Here is a 17,517-nt window from a genome sequence, read left to right on the forward strand (position 1 = left end):
TGTTACCAGGCAGACAGCCTTTCCAACATGGCAGCGTCAAGCAACGCAGAGCAAACGCAGTTGCAAGATATGGAGGAGGAAGATGCAGGGATGGAGGAGAGGGAGATGGAATCGGACGAAGAGGAGGGCATGGGAGTAGAAAATTCAGACGATGAGGAGGACGATTCGTCTGAAGATGAGAGGGAAAATGAAGCCGAAATCCAGCGTTTGGAGGAGCAGGTAATTAGCAAACAACCGAGCTAAGCATAGTTAACTAACGTTAGCCGACGAGCTAATGAGAATGAATGGGCGGTAAACACAGTCGACTACAACAAGTCAGTAGTTTTAAAACTGAAGAGCGCTCTGCCCTGCTTTGGTTTTGGCAGAAAGTAGAAATGTGGTAATGTTAGCTGCTGGTATCCAAAACAATTAAAAGGGCGCCGTATGATACGACGCCATTCACACAGCTGTCGTGATTAGCTGTGCTGCTAATCTGTGATGCTAATGGCTCCTCTGGTGACACATGCGTCTTTTCACCACCTCAGTCCAGTGTGTCATTACAGCTCCCAGTGTGACCAGACAAGAAGTACACATGTGTAGAAAGTACACACGGTCCAAACTTTGTCGGCTGTCACGTTTAAGGTGTTGAATTTGTTCCTGTTGATAACGTCTCATTACAGGCAACAAAGGCTGTGTGGTCTTTGCTTCCACGATAACCAAAACAAAACCAAATCTACAACGTTACTGCAGCGTTACTTATGTTACACTCAGTTGCCAGTTTATAAGGTCGCTAGCTCAAACTAATGCAGCTTAATGCTAAAGCCATGCAATAAATCGTACCTTCATTAACTTTAATTCTGTTCAGTTTTTGTCGAAAATGTTTCAGGGAGGTATTGATTCAACTAAATGGCCATTTTGGTGGCTGTAGATGGTGGTGCTGTTGCGTTAAATTGAAAGGTGTCTCTTAATGTTCAGTCTGCCTTGACTGCTATAAATAAAACATTAGAAACACATCTCAGGATAACAAGGTACAATTCAACAGCACCATAAACTACAGAATTTAGGGCTGCTACCAACAGTTTTTTTTCATTATTGATTAATCTGCCAGTTATTTTCTTTCAGAAAATGGTATAAAGAAAAACACGAAATCCCCAAATTTAAAATGTTGGAACTAGAGATTGTGTATTTTTGCTTATTGCTAATTAGTTGATTATCAAATTGTTGCCAAATTGATTCATCAACAGATCATTTCAGCTCTGTTAGAATTTATGTCAGGGCTGTTGCATTGAATTTCATTAGTATTACCTAATAAACTGACAACTAAATGTATTTGCATCTGTGGTACCCAGGTGGGACCTAGTTTTTGTCCCTTATTTGTCGCAGTTTGTGTCGGAGTTAGGTTTCAAGTTGTGATTGTAGTATTGAAACTGCTCAAAATCTGTGAAGTCACTGCTGCTTAAATGTTTGGGCTATGAAGTTACCGTAGTTACCGAAGGAACTAAAATCAAATTGTAATTTCAGTTTAATATTTTCTTTGGCAGTGCTAATAAATCACAGCTATATAAATACAGAAGAAGCAGAAGTTAATTAGGATGTATTTCATTGTATTATTCAACATCTTACTCCCTTTCATCTTTGTATGATTTTTTAGCTGTCAATCAACGCGTTCGACTACAACTGCCACGTGGATCTCATCAAACTACTGAAACAGGAGGGAGAACTTTTCCGACTGCGAAAGGCAAGGCAGAAGATGAGTGAACTTTTCCCTCTCACAGAAGGTTGGTGTATATCTAATATGCTTTTGGGGTCAGAAAAATCAATTGACAGGCTTCAATTGACACATTATTTGTGCAACTGAAATCTCATTTTGTTTAATCCTGCAGAGATCTGGCTGGATTGGCTCAAGGATGAGATCCGTCTGACTGAGGAGGAGCCAAACCGGGAGAAAGTATATGAACTTTTTGAGAGAGCTGTAAAAGACTATATCTGTGAGTGCATCACGTCATTGTTACCGCCTTTTGATTTGACATTCAGTAATTACATAATATTAACATTTAACTCTGTCTTTATATCCAGGTCCAGATATCTGGCTTGAATATGCTCAGTATTCAATTGGTGGCATGGGCTCTCCAGGTGGGATAGACAAAGTGAGATCCATCTTTGAAAGAGCCATGACAGCTGTGGGACTTCACATGACCAAGGGACAGACGGTGTGGGAGGCGTACAGAGAGTTTGAAAACGCCATTCTGTCCACAGTACAGGTTCGTGTTTCCATCAGCAGGAGAAATCTTATTAGTGGTCAGACATACACTCTGTTTTTGTTGCTGTTTGATCATGCATGTATTTGAGAGAGAGGTTTTATTTTTAATGATCCAGTCCCAAAAACGATATTAGATCATTCAAGACACGCTGATAAAATCAGTCTCATTTGTCTCTGTCAGGTTAACAGGTCATACTTTTGAATGATAATCCACTGACGTAACTCTGAATAAATGTTGAATTCCTTTGATGTTAGACTAAATGGGCCTTTGCTAAATTTTGACACAATTCTCTCTGCTGCCTTTCCTCTCAGCCTCCACCTGGCAGAATTCCCAGTCGTGAGGAGCAGGAGCTGCTGAACACTCAGCTTGAGCGAATCCATACACTGTTTCGCCGCCAGCTGGCCGTCCCCTTAATGGGTAAGCATGACGCCTCTTCTGTCCAGACGGGTTGCTGTAAAGTGGGTTGGATTCTTATTGTGAGGGCTGTGTGTCATGGCCATGGGCCACCTGAAAAACTGTGAATTACTGCATTTAAAAAGATAACACTGCCTTTTGAGATAAGTTAAAAGTGGCAGTGATATGATGTGGCCTTTGAAATACCGTACATATTTAGAAAGAGAGCACTCCTCTTCAGGCACTGTTTTGCACATGTTTTCAGTTTGGTTCAAGAGTTAGTTAGAAGGTCTAGTATTGTGTAGTTCTTGTATTCTGGCCCAGCTGAGTGGAGACCAGGGGCATGTGGGTAATGTTTGAAACTCTTTCCTATCTGAAATTCTCCTTTGTTGATTGTACACTAAAGTATGGGGCAGAGATTAGGCAGTATACTTTTTTTTTACATTTAGATTGATACTTCTCAATGTTACTCTGTTACATTTTGTAAATACTGCATGTGGTGTGTGTATCTGTATTGATAATGTTGAAAACAGGAAAAGTGCCATATAAAAATTGAGATAACTGTGCTCCCTTGCTTTGTAGACATGGAAGCCACCTATGCAGAGTATGAGGAGTGGGCCGAACATGGGGTGCCTGAGACGGTCATACATCTGTACAAAAAGGCTTTGAAGCAAATGGAAAAGTGCAAACCTTTTGAAGAGTCTATGGTGACTGACTTGCATTAATAATTCTGGCTTAAACATTATTTGTTGTCCTCTTAGAATACTTTAAATAACGTGCGTAGCTTTTGCTGTGTATAACATCTGCATGCTGTTGTCTTGCTGCAGCTGGTAGCAGAACCTCCTAAGCTGTCAGAGTATCAGACCTACATTGACTTTGAACTGAAGGAGGGTGACCCAGCACGGATCCAGATAACCTTTGAGCGGGCCCTGGCAGAGAACTGCCTGGTACCAGACATGTGGGCAAAATACACCACCTATCTTGTGAGTACTGGTCAGTGTTTGGTGTGGTGCTGCCTCCCAGTCAGACTGTAATGTTTGCTTGGTAGCGTTTGATCTCATTTCACACGCCATTACCTCCCAGTTGGACTGATCTTGTTTGGCGCCTAAAACTTGCCAATTCCATTGTCTGTCAGCAAGGGCTAAACAACTATGATCAAAGTGTTGCAGCTTGTGTTGAGCTTATCTCAAAAAATACAGCCAATGAACTGGTTTCATCGGTCATTTAACTGTTGTAATATAGTTTCTGACACCGTAAACACTAAACTTGGACAATAACCAGCGATATTTAAGGCTGTTAATCATTTTACTCATCTGAACAGGGTAAAACAGTTCAATTAAAATGGTTGTTATTTTTATTGTATTGGATTTCCTTTTGGCCACAGTGTTGTGAAAATAGCCATGTCTTGTATGGACGATGTGTTATTTTTTTTTTGTGATTCTGTATTAGTCATATTTCAATGTTAAGGGTTCGCCTGGTTTCCTCAGTGTTTAGCAGCCTGTAAAAGGTTGCAGTTGCACAAACAATATGTTTATATTAATATACTTTTTTAGAAGAAAATATGGTCACTGCGGCTCGTTACATTATCAGTAACAAATCTCTCAGCTTGTTTAAGGTTATTTTAACCAAGTTGTTATTTGCCTTCTCTGGGCTCTTTAGGATCGTCAGCTCAAGATCAAAGACTTGGTTCTTTCTACTCATGAACGTGCCGTCAGGAACTGCCCCTGGACCATGGGTCTGTGGAAGAGCTACCTGCTGGCGCTGGAGAGGCATGGAGCCGATCATCAGGTTGTCTCAGGTAACAGCTACAGTGCAGCATGAAGCTGTTCAGATCATGACTCAGTTGCTGTTTTCATGTATTTTGTGTGTATAGTGTTGTTGTTATGTATTGTTGTTACAACCATTACTGAAATAGAGCCATATATTTTGGTACACTGTGGTGTGACAGATTTTGGAGAGTCATACCTATCTAATAGCACAGTTATGGGGAAACATCCTAGATGCTTGTTGTGGTATTTTGGATCTTTTTATGTATTATTACGCCACTCCTGTTTCCCCTACACAGATGTTTTTGAGAAGGCACTAAATGCAGGTTTCATTCAAGCTACGGATTATGTGGAAATTTGGCAGGCATACCTCGACTACCTGAGGAGACGTGTGGATTTCAGTAAAGGTGAGAGCAGTTGCGTGCCAAAGACGATTAGAAAAAAATCAAACTCAAACTGTTTTTTGCTGATGGTGTTCTCACCTCTTTTTTTACAGAATCAAGTAAAGAGTTAGAGGAGTTACGAGGAACCTTCTCTCGATCTCTAGACTACATGAAACAAGATGTAGAAGAAAGTAAGTGGATTTCACTGAGATTTGTGTTTGTGGTGTACTTGCTTTGGTTTTCATGTAATTTATTGTGTTGTGGCTTTGTAGGATTTGGTGAAAGTGGAGATCCATCTTGTATCATAATGCAGATCTGGGCAAGAATAGAGGTAAGCATTGTTACTATGACGACCATTTTCGAGAGTTGGCCCTCTGTTATGTTCAGTTGTGTTTAACCCTGTATTCAATCTGGTTTTATAGTGTGTTCTTTTGACTTATTTTATTTGTTAATGTGTTAGTTGTGTGTGTTTTATTTGTTAGGTAAAATTTTGTAAAACCCTGCACAAATGAACATTTTGTGATTTTCTTTTTTTCCCGCTACCAGGCCCTCCACTGCAAGAACATGCAAAAAGCCAGAGAACTGTGGGACAGTATCATGACAAAAGGGAATGCCAAATTTGCCAACATGTGGCTGGAGTACTATAACCTTGAAAGGTCTGTCAATCCATGTCTGTAAGGAGACAGGGTTAATTGAAGTGAAGTGCTGATGGATGGATTCATTCATTCATTCATTCATTCATTCATTCGTTCGTCATTGAACCAAAATGTGTTTATGTTTTTATTTTATCAATAGGTCTTATGGAGACCCCGTTCACTGTCGAAAAGCTCTTCACAGAGCAGTTCAGTGCACCTCAGACTACCCAGAGCATGTGTGTGAAGTCCTGCTCACCTTCGAGAGAGTGGAGGGTGAGTCCCAAAATAAAAACCAACGTTAACATGAAAATAAATGAGATTTTCACAAATTAATGTGTCTCTATATTTTGTGTCCTCACATGCAGGTTCTCTGGAGGACTGGGATGTGGCAGTGCAGAAGACAGAGACCCGGCTGAACAGGATTAATGAGCAACGAGCAAAGGTCGGAGCATGTATCAAAACTGCACTACACAGCTGCATCATTTAGCTGCATTTGGCTAATGTTACCATGTTGTGCCCATCTGCTAGGTGGCTGAGAAAGAAGCCAACCTGGCTCGCCAAGAGGACGAGAGAAATGAGCAGCGGCGGAAAGCCAAGTCAGACAAGAAGGCTCAGAAGAAGGTCCAGAAGGGCGCTCGATTCGGGGAGAAGAGGAAAGCAGAACAGGATGATTATCACGACGAATGGAATGAAGACTCAGGTAAGAGAAACTATTTGATTTAAATAATATAACTTTTTAGTTTTCAGCAAAATGAAGTCGGATGTTACTCATTATGTGTTTCCCCTCTGTGACAGAACAAGCCCCTAAAAGGCACAGAGGAAACGGGGACCAAACCACAGAGGAGTACATGGAGACAGAGACGGGACTCTTCGGGAGAAACGCTCCTCCCGGCTATAAGCCCGCTCCACCTGGTGCTAAAAAAGCCCAGCAGGGAGCGGCGGCTGCTGCCCAGAGGCAGAATGATGAAAAGCCAGAGCTTCGAAATGATAACAGCAGTGTGTTCATCAGCAACTTGACGTACACCCTGGAGGAGCCTGAGGAAAAGCTCAGGCCGCTGTTTGAGACCTGTGGTCCCATCAAACAGATCCGCCCTGTCTTCAGCAACAAAGGGAGCTTCAAAGGTTACTGCTATGTACAGTTTGAATCCCAGGTGTCAGTCCCTGAAGCCCTGAAGCTGGACAGAATGGAGGTGGAGGGCAGGCCCATGTTTGTGTCACCTTGTGTGGATAAAAACAAAAACCCTGACTTTAAGGTAAATATGACCACGAGTAGGCACGTTTGTTTTTTTATGGCCAGGGTACCTGCAGGTCTTGAACCATCTTAGAAATCATTGAATGAGTTTCCTCAAAAAAGACTTTAGAAGGTATCAAATACTCTTACATTTCATTTACAAATTCTTAAATGTTTTCTTTTGCCTTGAAGTTTATTAGGGTTCAAACGTATAGCAGCACAAGTGGCATGGCCTATCACCTTTGTTTATAACTCAAGCTGACAAGAGACATCCTGTGCTATCTCCAGCCCATACGCAAAGAGGTTTGTTCACATTTGAAGGGAGAACAAGTGCACAATCACTGAAACACTTCAGGCTTTGTAATGAAGAAGCAAGTGTGGGCTTGGTCTCTCTACTTAAACAGAATTAAACTACCTGAAATGACCCGCAAATTGGAAGCTTGTGGCTATAATTGAATTAATTATTTTTAATTGGTTAATCTGACCATTTTATGCCACTCATCAGGGTCATGTCATACCACACAGTGTTACTGAAAAATGTAATAATCAAAATCTAGGTCATATTATTCCTACTGGGTTTCCATCATGCTTTGTCCAATGTGACTGTTAAACAGATGTTAAATTGAATTCTTTGTGGCATTAGCAAGGTCCCTGTAGAAACCCTGATAATGTGTAACACGTGACATATGATCATGAATGTCTTTTGTAGGTGTTCAAATACAACACAGCAATGGAGAAACACAAAATCTTCATCTCTGGGCTGCCGTTCTCGTGCACTAAAGAGCAACTGGAGGAAATCTGCAAAAGTCATGGCACCATCAAAGAAGTTCGTCTGGTCACGTATCGCTCAGGAAAACCCAAGGTGAGGCATGAAGTGGAGGACAGTGTCCAGATGTTTGGCTAAAAATGGTGTTCTTGATGAAGCTAATGATCACCACCTTTGAGCACGCAGATGCTGAGCAAAGTCCGAGTGTAGAGTGTTGCTGACGTTATTAACGCTCTCGCTGTGTGTCTCTGCAGGGTCTGGCATATGTTGAGTTTGCAGATGAAATCCAGGCGTCTCAGGCAGTTCTGAAAATGGACAGCATGGAAGTAGAGGGCAACAAAATCACTGTTGCGATAAGTAACCCTCCTCGCAGAAACATGATGGATAAACCTGGTTCCAGTAGACCCACGACAGACATGATGCCTCGCCAGATCTATGGATCGTAAGTTTATGGACGTGTTTCTCTGCTGTGCTGAAAGTTTGGCATTCTCAGATTTGTGTGTGAACAGATAAAGAGCTGATTTTTTTCCTTTTTTTTTTTTTTTTTTTTTTTCCCAGGAGAGGAAGAGGACGCACCCAGCTGTCACTGCTCCCTCGTTCACTGCACCGACAAAGTGGGCCTGTTGGCAAAGTTGAGAATGGAACAGCAGCTGAGCGGGTGCAGGCAACAGCCAGCGCATCAGTGAACGCAGCTGCAGAGACGAAACCATTGTCAAATTCAGACTTTGCCAGGATGCTTGTCAATAAGTGAGAAGACGAGCGAGAGAATTACGACCGCCTTCACACTGAAAGCCATCTTGTGTCCTTACAAATTAGTGGTGGTGATTTTTCTGTAATTGGTTACCTGACTTCCCTTTAATCTGAGTCTTTGTTCTCATCATCCGTTCTGCGAGATTGCCTTAATCGCCAAGCTCCTGCCCTCCATCTTAAACCCTTTTCAACCAAGACTTTCTCACCAGTGTGACAGATTGTTTTTGTCAGGTGTGTTTGAAGGTGGCTGGCAGGCTCTTTTATAAAAGAAAAAGTGTATCATATTTGTGTGTAAATATACTGTGTTTAAAATTGTAAGCCTTATGTTGCAAGGTGTCTTCTTTTGTTGTGTAATGTGAAGGGGACCTGACAGAGGCTTATGGGAGAGTATTTTTCTAAATATTCAAAACAGCCAAACTTGTGAATGTTGTTATACAAAAAAAAAAGGGTATATGCAAAAGTTTGACAGTTGAGACGTGTAACATAGTTGGTGTGTGTACATAAGTTGGATGTGCTACAGTGATGAAAAGACATATTCTCAAGATGTTTTTAGGGAACCTGTGAACTTTGTTGTGTAACTTATTTTCACCTCTGAGGACACAGCTAACAAGGCTAGCAAAGATTTTTTCTGACTGTATACTATTGCTAAATCATTATTTTTGCATAATACCATCTGAGTTACCATCTGCTAGTAATCATCAGTATTGTGATGCTATGAGTCCCCTGAGAGGGTCCGGCAAATTAGTATTAGTTAACTGGCTTTATCTTGGCCTGAGGACATGTCATGTCACACTGCTAACAAGTGATATTGAGTATTTACAGAGTATACTGTCTTATGATTTATCTGTTTTCATACTTAACTATTATCACTGATAATGTGGCCTGTCTGTTCAGGGTAAAAACATCCATCATCCAGTCGCTGAAGTTACACATCAGTCTGATTTATGTGTTGGGAATGAAATAGAGATTCAGAGGGAAATTAACTACATTCCCTTCATCTTTTAATATTAGTGCACATGTAAGCAGGGTGTTAATGATGCTGAAGGAATGTGTCTCATCTGCTGCTTTGGGGGCTGGTCACATCCCGACTAAAGAGTATGTTCTTTTGTTTGGTTTATAGAAAGTGTTTCCAGTGGTTTTGATATTCAACTTCACACAAAAGCTAATCATCCCAGCACACTGGAGCTGCAAAGATTAGTCGATTGACAAAAAATTAATTAGAAACTGTTTTGATAATTAATCCTTTAAGTCCATATTTAAGGGAAACTTCAAAGATGATGTTCCAGTGTCTCAAATGTGACATTTGTTTGGTTTTCCTTTTCTTACATTATGGTAAATTTAATGTATTCAGGACAATTGATATGACAAACAAGACATTTGTTGACCCGACGCTCGAGGAGCTTTTCAGTGTTTTTCAGTTTTCAAAGTTTCGTAGATCAAACAATTAACTGAGAAAATATTAGCAGATTCATCTATAATAATCATTATTTGCTGCCCTGAAGCAGTTCTTTGATGTAAGAACACATTCATTAGTTTTGGGTGTTGAAAAGAGATTATAACCATAAATGTTAGAGAGTACATGTGGACAGTAGTCGTACAGTTTTATAGATGTGGTGCGTTCAGTAGAGCTAGTTTCACCCTCTGAGCTGCAGTTATCTGACAGCTAAGAGGCTACTGCTGTTGTCATCTACACATTTTATTTAGGTCTGCAGCTCCTTTCGACACAAGAGAAGAGAATCTATGCAGTTTGTCCATTTCTGTTTTTCCTGTTAGGAGTCAACCATTTGTCCACCGGCCCACTCGCCCTGTTTGCATAGTTAAGACTGTGTGTAATGTTCAGTATCTTAATTTCAAAGAGGTCACCATAGTTTGTAATAAATAGAAATCTAAGTTTAAAAACAGATGGAATACAAGCTATACATATTGCTCTCACCAAAGTGGCCTGATATTAAAAAAAAAAAAAAAAAAAATCTGAATATGTTGGTCTTTAGAAGTCACCTTCCACCTTCCTAAAGGTGGTATGAGTGCATTGCTGTTGTTTTGTATAATTTCTATAGTCAATGTTTTGAATTTGGTATAGAGGTGAATAATAAATGGCTATTTTTCTGTTCAGTCACTGTATTTATTTTCCTGTTTGTTTCATTGTCTAGCCTTTTCTACCCTTGTGTTTTGGGTCCTGTAAGAAAAACAAACAAGTTATGTCATGTTTTTTTCTGCTCTAAAACTTGTTTTAATAAAGTTCTGTAAATCATCTTTGATCCCAGTACGACACTCACAGCATGTTCATTCTAAAAGTTTATAACCTGAAGACATAATGAAAGTTAATACAACACTTGTATTTTAAAATAAAATAAATAATCAGACAAAGTGCTTTCAGTGTTATGAGACATAGTGAACTAAACGTTCACACACTGTACATATCTGCAGTGAAAATCACTGAAGCATCTCAAGTCAAACGACATGATAAAGCTTTGTTTCACATCACCAGTAGTCAAACCTCAGATTGAATTCTGATGAGAATAAAAATGCATTGAATACCTATGGGAACATTTTTACAAACTAAAAGTGGAAAAAAAAATGTAGCTTTTCATTGTGCAGGAAAAAGATTTGTATAAAAGCAAACCTAAACGCAGAAAAATCTGATATCAATTCAACATCCTGCAGCAGTTTCAATGAATTCAGCAGGATAGAACTGAAACCGAGGCACAGGGACAGTAAGGTAGAATACGGCCCAGGGTCAAGGCAATTCAACACATTTTATGATAAGATTGTTATTCATCAGATTCATCAAAACCTATCTCTGCATGCTAGCGTTTCATGCCTATTCTTCTTCTGTCTCAGTTGTGGATGGGGATGGTCTGTTTGCAGTCGGGACAGGCCTGGTCCTCTCTGGCTCCCGGCAGCCCCACAGCGTGCTCTGTTGTAGAAATCAACAATGTGTCTAATGTTATCTCTGTACATTTGGCTATAAAGCGAATGAAAGGCCGCACATCACCCTCATTAGCTGTGTCTAGAGCTGCATAATATTCAGCCCTTTGTTCTTTGCGAATTGTGATCGGTGGGTATCGCGCTTGCATGAGCACAAGGTTCATGAGCAGGCGTGATGTGCGTCCATTGCCGTCTACAAATGGGTGCACATACACCAGTTTGTAGTGGGCGAGAGCTCCGTACTCCACAGGGTGCAGCTGCAGGGCCTCATCCGAGTTGAGCCACTGAACCAGCTCCTGCATGTGTCTCTGCAAGTCTTGAGGGTGGGGTGGGATGTGGTGGCCCACAAACACCTGGCTGGTGCGCAGCCTGCCTCCCTCCACGGGGTCCACATACCCGAGCACCCGCCGGTGAATCTCCAGGATGTCACTGACAGTCATGGTTCCTGATCTGGACAACAGCGTGGTGTTGATGTACTTCATGGCCGCATCCACACCGATGGCCTCGTTCTGCTCCTGCAGGCTCTTCCCAGGAACGGCGTAACGCGTCTCGATGATGTGACGGATTTCAGACAGAGTGAGCGTGCTGCCTTCAATGGCCACCGTGTGATAGATGTGGTGGTAGTAGGTTTCTTCCATCACTCGTCGGAGTGCAGAGTTGCCTTTGGGAATGGACATAAGCCTGCGCACTTTACTGTCAATGATGCCAAAGTAACGCTGGTCAATCTCTTCCACCAAGGGCAGAGTTCTGTCTCGGCTGACCAAGGCCCGCTCATTACATGGAGAAATGGCCAAGGCCTTGGTGTAGAGGTGGTCTGCCTGGACGACATCCTTCTCCTCCTCCAGAATGGTCCCCAGCTCTGTCAGGGCATCCACGAAATCAGGGTTCATACTCAGTGCATGCACCAGCAGCTTGTGAGCCTTCTCCCTCTTCCCCAGTTTCTTCATCTCCAGAGCCTGCTGCAGCGCCGCTTTGGCCTCCAGCTCCATCTCTGCAAACAGAACGTGAGAGAAGCTGTCAACTCTAACAGGTGAAACATACAAACAACAGAGCTGGGCAGTACTGAAAATAAATTTGATATGCACAGGAACTTATTCCAGCAGCGATCAGAATCAGAGTCTGGTTTATTGTCAAGTAGGTTTTCAACATACAAGGAATTTGCTTTGGTGTTTTGGTGCATATCAATAAACATAGTAAGAAGAAAAGAAATACACTGCTCAAAAAAATTAAGGGAACACTTAATCATCACAGTATAACACCAAGTCAGTTAAACTTCAGGGATATCAGTCTGTCCATTTAGGAAGCACAAGTGATTGTGAATCAATTTCACCTGCTTTGGTGCAAATGAAAGTGACAACAGGTGCAATGGAGAGGCAAAAGCAAGACAACCCCCAAAAAGGGAATGGTTTTGCATGTGGTGGCCACAGAGAGTTGCTCTCTCCTTATCCTTCCTGTCTTATTCTTCTCTAGCTTGTGTTTTGCGTGCGGTCGCAAGAAGGTTTGCCATGTCTGCCAGCACAGTCTAAAGAGCATGGAGGAGATACCAGGAGACCGGCCGTTACGCGAGGAGAGCTGGACAGGGCCTTAGAAGGGCATCAACCCAGCAGCAGGACCAGTACCTGCTCCTTTGTGCAAGGAGTAACAGGAGGAACACTGCCAAAGCCCTACACAATGACCTCCAGCAGGCTACTGGTGTGCATGTTTTAGACCAAACTGTCAGAAACAGACTCCATGATGGTGGCATGAGGGCCCGACATCTGGGAGGAGATTCCCCAGGGCACCATCCGCCAACTCATCAGGAGCATGCAGACATTGTCGGTAGTGCATACAGGCGGTAGTACAGACACGCAAGTTGGATCAGCCTGTGATTTCAATTTTTTAACTCTGATTTTCGGTGCGATTGTGAATCCGGCCTTCAATGGGTTGATGATTTTGGTTTCCATTGATCATTGTTATGTCATTTGTTCTCAACAAATTATACAATGTACATCTGGAAAGATTTTCAACTTGAATAATTCATTCAACAAGATCTGATGTGTGATTGAAGTGTTCCCCTAATTTTTTTTTAGCAGTGTATAAACAGATGAAACAAGACAATACGTTACATATTACATTTCATATGTAAAAGCACCTGTTTGACACAGAATCACAAAGACAAACTAGAACTGGCATTTTCAAGAACCAGAAATCATTGATAAAACTGTTTTTAATGCCTCAAAATGAGATTACTACACCAGATGGTAACGCTGCAGCCTGGGGCCTTTTTAACCCGTTTCTTATTTTGCTTATAAAACGTCAGAAAATTGTGTGAAAATGGCCATCACAATTTCCAAGAGCCCGAGGACAGAGAGACTTCAAAATGTTTGTTAAAATCTTTGTATTTAAGAACCTGGAAACTGTGAACGTTGGGATGTTGTCCTCGATAAATGACTAGAGACGCCATAACATATGGTACTGAGTTGAGCTTTAGTGGATCAATACACCTGTTCTTGTTTGTACCTTTGCTGGGCTTGGACCTGTGAGGCAGCAGATCAAGGGCGGTGAAGGGGACGGTGAGGCTGGTGGACTGCACAGCTGGAGGCTGTTGAGAGCCTCCCCACAGCTGGCAGCGGAGCTGAGCGATGCCCTTCAGGGCGGCGCAGCACTGGTTCTCCACCCCGACCAGGGGCATCAGGAGGGCTACCAGAGAGCCGAGGAGCACACACAGCAGCGGGCCCCATCCTCCGAGGACACGGCCACTGGTGTAACGCCACACCGTCACAGCAGCCATAATGGTCCCAGGTTAAATCCTCCATCCTCTGGTGATACGATCCCCCATGTATACCCACCCCAGCTAGGAGAGCCAGAGGGCGGCAGTCAGGACGGAGAGCACGGCCAACATGACAGCTGGGAGTCACCGACACCGCCGAGGAAATTCAGCTCAGGTTTCCAACTTTTACAGCTCGTCACTCGGCTCCCTGCCGCCCGTGTGTGGCTCTGAGCTCAAAACAAAGACTCAATGATCGATTAGTTAATTCAGACACCGACTTGTTATCGGCGTCAGCTCCGTTGTGTACAAAATATACACATCATCTCCTCGGGCAGGACGTGTCAACATTCTTGAACATCATTGGCCAGAATTTTATTAAAGGACGGCGCTGATTGGCTGGAAATACAGGTCGTAGCCGTCTCTGATTGGGTAATTATTAAGATATCTTGTCCAAAGTTTTGCCTTTCAGGCAATACAACGCAGTGTTTCACAACAGCAGAGAGACATAATGTACCTTAATGAAAACTTTACAAAACGGCTTTAGTTAATGAATTTATTCATTAACCTTATAAAAGTATAGGTATTATCAATTGATACATTTTTTAAGTTGTCTGTCCCTGTTTTAATACAGTTTTAAAACGTAATTTCATCTGTTTATACGGAGTTTTTTTTTTACATTTTCTTTTTTCATCTGATATTGTGTATTGTGTCCTAATGGCTCAGCAGTAGTTGTCGCCCTAGAGACAGATTTTTGCATTGTTTATAGGAATTACCTGAGAGGTTTTGCTCAGGGCAAAACCCCCAAATTAACAGCTGCAACACTTCAGAAGCAGAGTACTGATATAGATTGTTCCACATTAGTGGCTCCTACAACCCCAGAATTATGATGAATAGAGATATGTAACGTTTTGTTGCTGTACTCATAATAAATAGACATTTCCAGCACAATTTATTTCTCATAAACAGGTGGTGCAAATACTCATGGAGCTTGCCTGGTCTGACATTTTGGGGCTGATAGATTAGTATTTGATTTGGCCTATCACAGTGTTTTTGTTGTCCAGTATTATAGGAAAGGAATAGTTATTCTGCCTGTCCGCCAACAGTATTTACTTTCTGGGAGTGGGACATTTAAAAAAGATTGTGTTTGATCTACTTAACCACAATTTGCATGAAGGAACTAAAAACAAAGCAGTTCTGACACCTTTAATTAATTGCTCAGTATTTTTTGATTATGCAGGAATTAGAATCAAGATCAAGATCTCCAGCTTACTTGTTCTTCTATAACTTTAATGCAGAAGAAACAGAAGAGGGCAGCATTGCTCTGTTATGCAAATATCACAGTCATGGTGCAGCATATCCTCTGAAGACCGCAGTAGCCACTTGGCCTCCCAATCATTATAATCGAAATTTGTTCTAATGCCATCCAGATTTTGATTGCAGTAAAAATGAAACTGTATTTATATTATCAAGATAAAGAAATACCTCCTTTATCTTTTGTTCCTTCTCTTTGTAATAACATTTAGTAATCTTTCAGTTCTATTTATACTTGTCCTTCCTGTCCTTGATATTCAGTTTTGTTTGGCTTTATGCATTTTTTCAAAAAGCGTCCATTCTTTCATATGTGTCATCTATATCTAGTCTAGTCAAACTGCCTTTACAGAAATTACCACCGCTGTGAACAGCCTGTTGTAATGAAGACCAATTTGTGGCTGTGCGCCAAAGCCAACACTGTTAGACATTATCAGCTCGAAATAGCCCAAATTCACGCACAGGCTGCAACTCTGCAGCAACACACTGTCCCCACAGACTGTGCAGGGGAAGTTATGAATGAGCAACCATGTAGATGACTGTCTGTGCAGTATAGAGATTCAGTGGGTTTGTTTGAAATTTGGGCTTTTGAATTTGTCTAGTCATGTTGCACACTGTGCACCATGTGAGACCTGGAGCTGCACACTAACATCATTTACCACCACAGAGTCTCTCTGTGCTGCTCTGACCCACAGCGGTTTCACCTTGGAGGATAATGGAGCAGCCTGTTTGAGTGTGCTTGAGCTGCATTATTTCTTTATTCCTTTTATTCGTGCACTCTGTCACACACAGATCTCAAAGCAAAGAGGAGGCTGTAGCAAGATAGCATGAGAATGTTTGATTGTTCATTTCATTCTCTTAAAGAAAGAAAGAAACAAAGAAAAAGAAAGAAAGAAACCTTGGGGGAATATTTAATCAACATGCCGCCAATGATTAACTGTGATGGGTGGAAAGACGACTGCTGCCTGTGGGACACTGGCTCTGCATTTTGCATATCCATTGCTCAAATCAGGCGATCGGTGCTGTATAATTTGCCACTGAATCAAGATCTTTTACTCTTATTACTCTTTGGCTTGGAAGCAGCTTTCACTCTATAATGCATGAAACCAGCAGGCCTCTAGCTGGTTTTGGTGAGAAAATAGAAGAAGACAAAGACTTCACAGGTTCTTATTTCCACATAGATTCTTGCTTTTATTTTTCTCTTCACAACAAAAATGAACATATGGTGATAATCTTAACATCTCCTACTATCTATAAGATTTCCTCTAATGGCTCAATACCAACTCCAACTACCAAATTGTTTATTATTCTTGTATATAAAATACCAATGAATATGCATGATGAAAAATAACAAGGTCTGTGCCATAATAAATTAGAGGAACATAAAAGTAAAAGCAATGTGCAGTTGCAGCAGAATACAGGAGACGAAGCTCTATTGATGATTTTCCAAATTCAGATTCAAAAGAAAGAGTAAATAGCTCTCAAAGAGTTTAGATAAATCACAGACTTGTGAATGGTGGCATAACAAAACCAAACATTATTTGCTGTAAACATTTTTAATTTGTGGACCTGCATTGAAAACAGAATACATCTTTATGAACTATTATCAAAATCTGTAAAAACATGGTCAGAGAGTGTCAATATATAGAGTATGTGTATCAGTGCTGTAGCTAATGATCTAAAATGACTGAGAAAAGAAAAAGTACATAAGAGTAACTTAGAAACATTTTAGATCTAAATCAAACCTTCACCTGATGAAGAAGCAGCAGAGAGCACGGCACATAACACTGGACATCACAAAGCCTGTGCAGGTTTCCTCAAATCAGGCTGTGACTTTTAGATCTCTTCGATTTTTTCTTTTTCACCTGGTGCTGTTTTGGAAAAGTTAACTGGCATTTAGCTTAATAAAGTTTTCTGTGAAAAGGTTTTCTGTGAAGCAAACTTTGTGATTGTGATTTAGTGTCTTCAAAGTGACCCCCCTTTTTTTTTTACTGGTATGCGGTTCTCAAAACAGCAGTGAGGAGGAAATTAATTAGGATGTGTTTTTGTCAATTTAAATTGAGGGTTAACAGACTAAGTGGATGCTGAACTAGTGTGAGACATCAATTTTGCTCCTCTCTTGGATTCTGTTATCTGGCTGCAGTCCAGTTGTTTACACCACAAACAAGCATTAAAGCATTGACATCTTGGCTTCTTCTTCAAATAAGTATCCACAACAGTTGAGTTTAGATTCTATTTTAGTGGAAACACAAGGACATGTGGCAGAATGACTGACTGATCAAGGAGAAATGATGGCATGAAATGAATGGCCCTCTGGTCATATTGTGGACTAATTCTATGCCCATCTGGCATATGCTCACATGAGCTG

General features: G+C 41.3%; 2 protein-coding genes across 2 annotated transcripts; one reads left to right on the plus strand and one right to left on the minus strand.

Annotated features, from left to right (window-relative positions):
• The first annotated feature begins 2 nt into the window (after positions 1–2).
• sart3 (spliceosome associated factor 3, U4/U6 recycling protein) lies at positions 3–10,435 on the plus strand. The gene is made up of 19 exons (XM_056375848.1): positions 3–219; positions 1,631–1,757; positions 1,863–1,967; positions 2,056–2,240; positions 2,552–2,657; positions 3,216–3,340; positions 3,461–3,616; positions 4,293–4,431; positions 4,699–4,806; positions 4,896–4,973; positions 5,055–5,113; positions 5,329–5,438; positions 5,578–5,690; positions 5,783–5,859; positions 5,946–6,117; positions 6,213–6,670; positions 7,358–7,510; positions 7,669–7,856; positions 7,973–10,435. Exons 1-19 carry the CDS (start codon positions 28–30, stop codon positions 8,163–8,165), a joined length of 2,844 nt encoding a protein of 947 aa, XP_056231823.1. The 5' UTR covers positions 3–27; the 3' UTR covers positions 8,166–10,435.
• ficd (FIC domain protein adenylyltransferase) lies at positions 10,361–14,196 on the minus strand. Its single transcript, XM_056375849.1, has 2 exons — positions 13,592–14,196; positions 10,361–12,083 (listed from the first exon to the last, which is right to left on the minus strand). The coding sequence occupies exons 1-2, from the start codon at positions 13,860–13,862 to the stop codon at positions 11,002–11,004; spliced, it is 1,353 nt and encodes a 450-aa protein (XP_056231824.1). The 5' UTR covers positions 13,863–14,196; the 3' UTR covers positions 10,361–11,001.
• Positions 14,197–17,517: the final 3,321 nt, after the last annotated feature.

Source organism: Seriola aureovittata, chromosome 5 (assembly GCF_021018895.1).
Source record: "Seriola aureovittata isolate HTS-2021-v1 ecotype China chromosome 5, ASM2101889v1, whole genome shotgun sequence".
In the NCBI taxonomy this organism is placed as follows: domain Eukaryota; kingdom Metazoa; phylum Chordata; class Actinopteri; order Carangiformes; family Carangidae; genus Seriola; species Seriola aureovittata.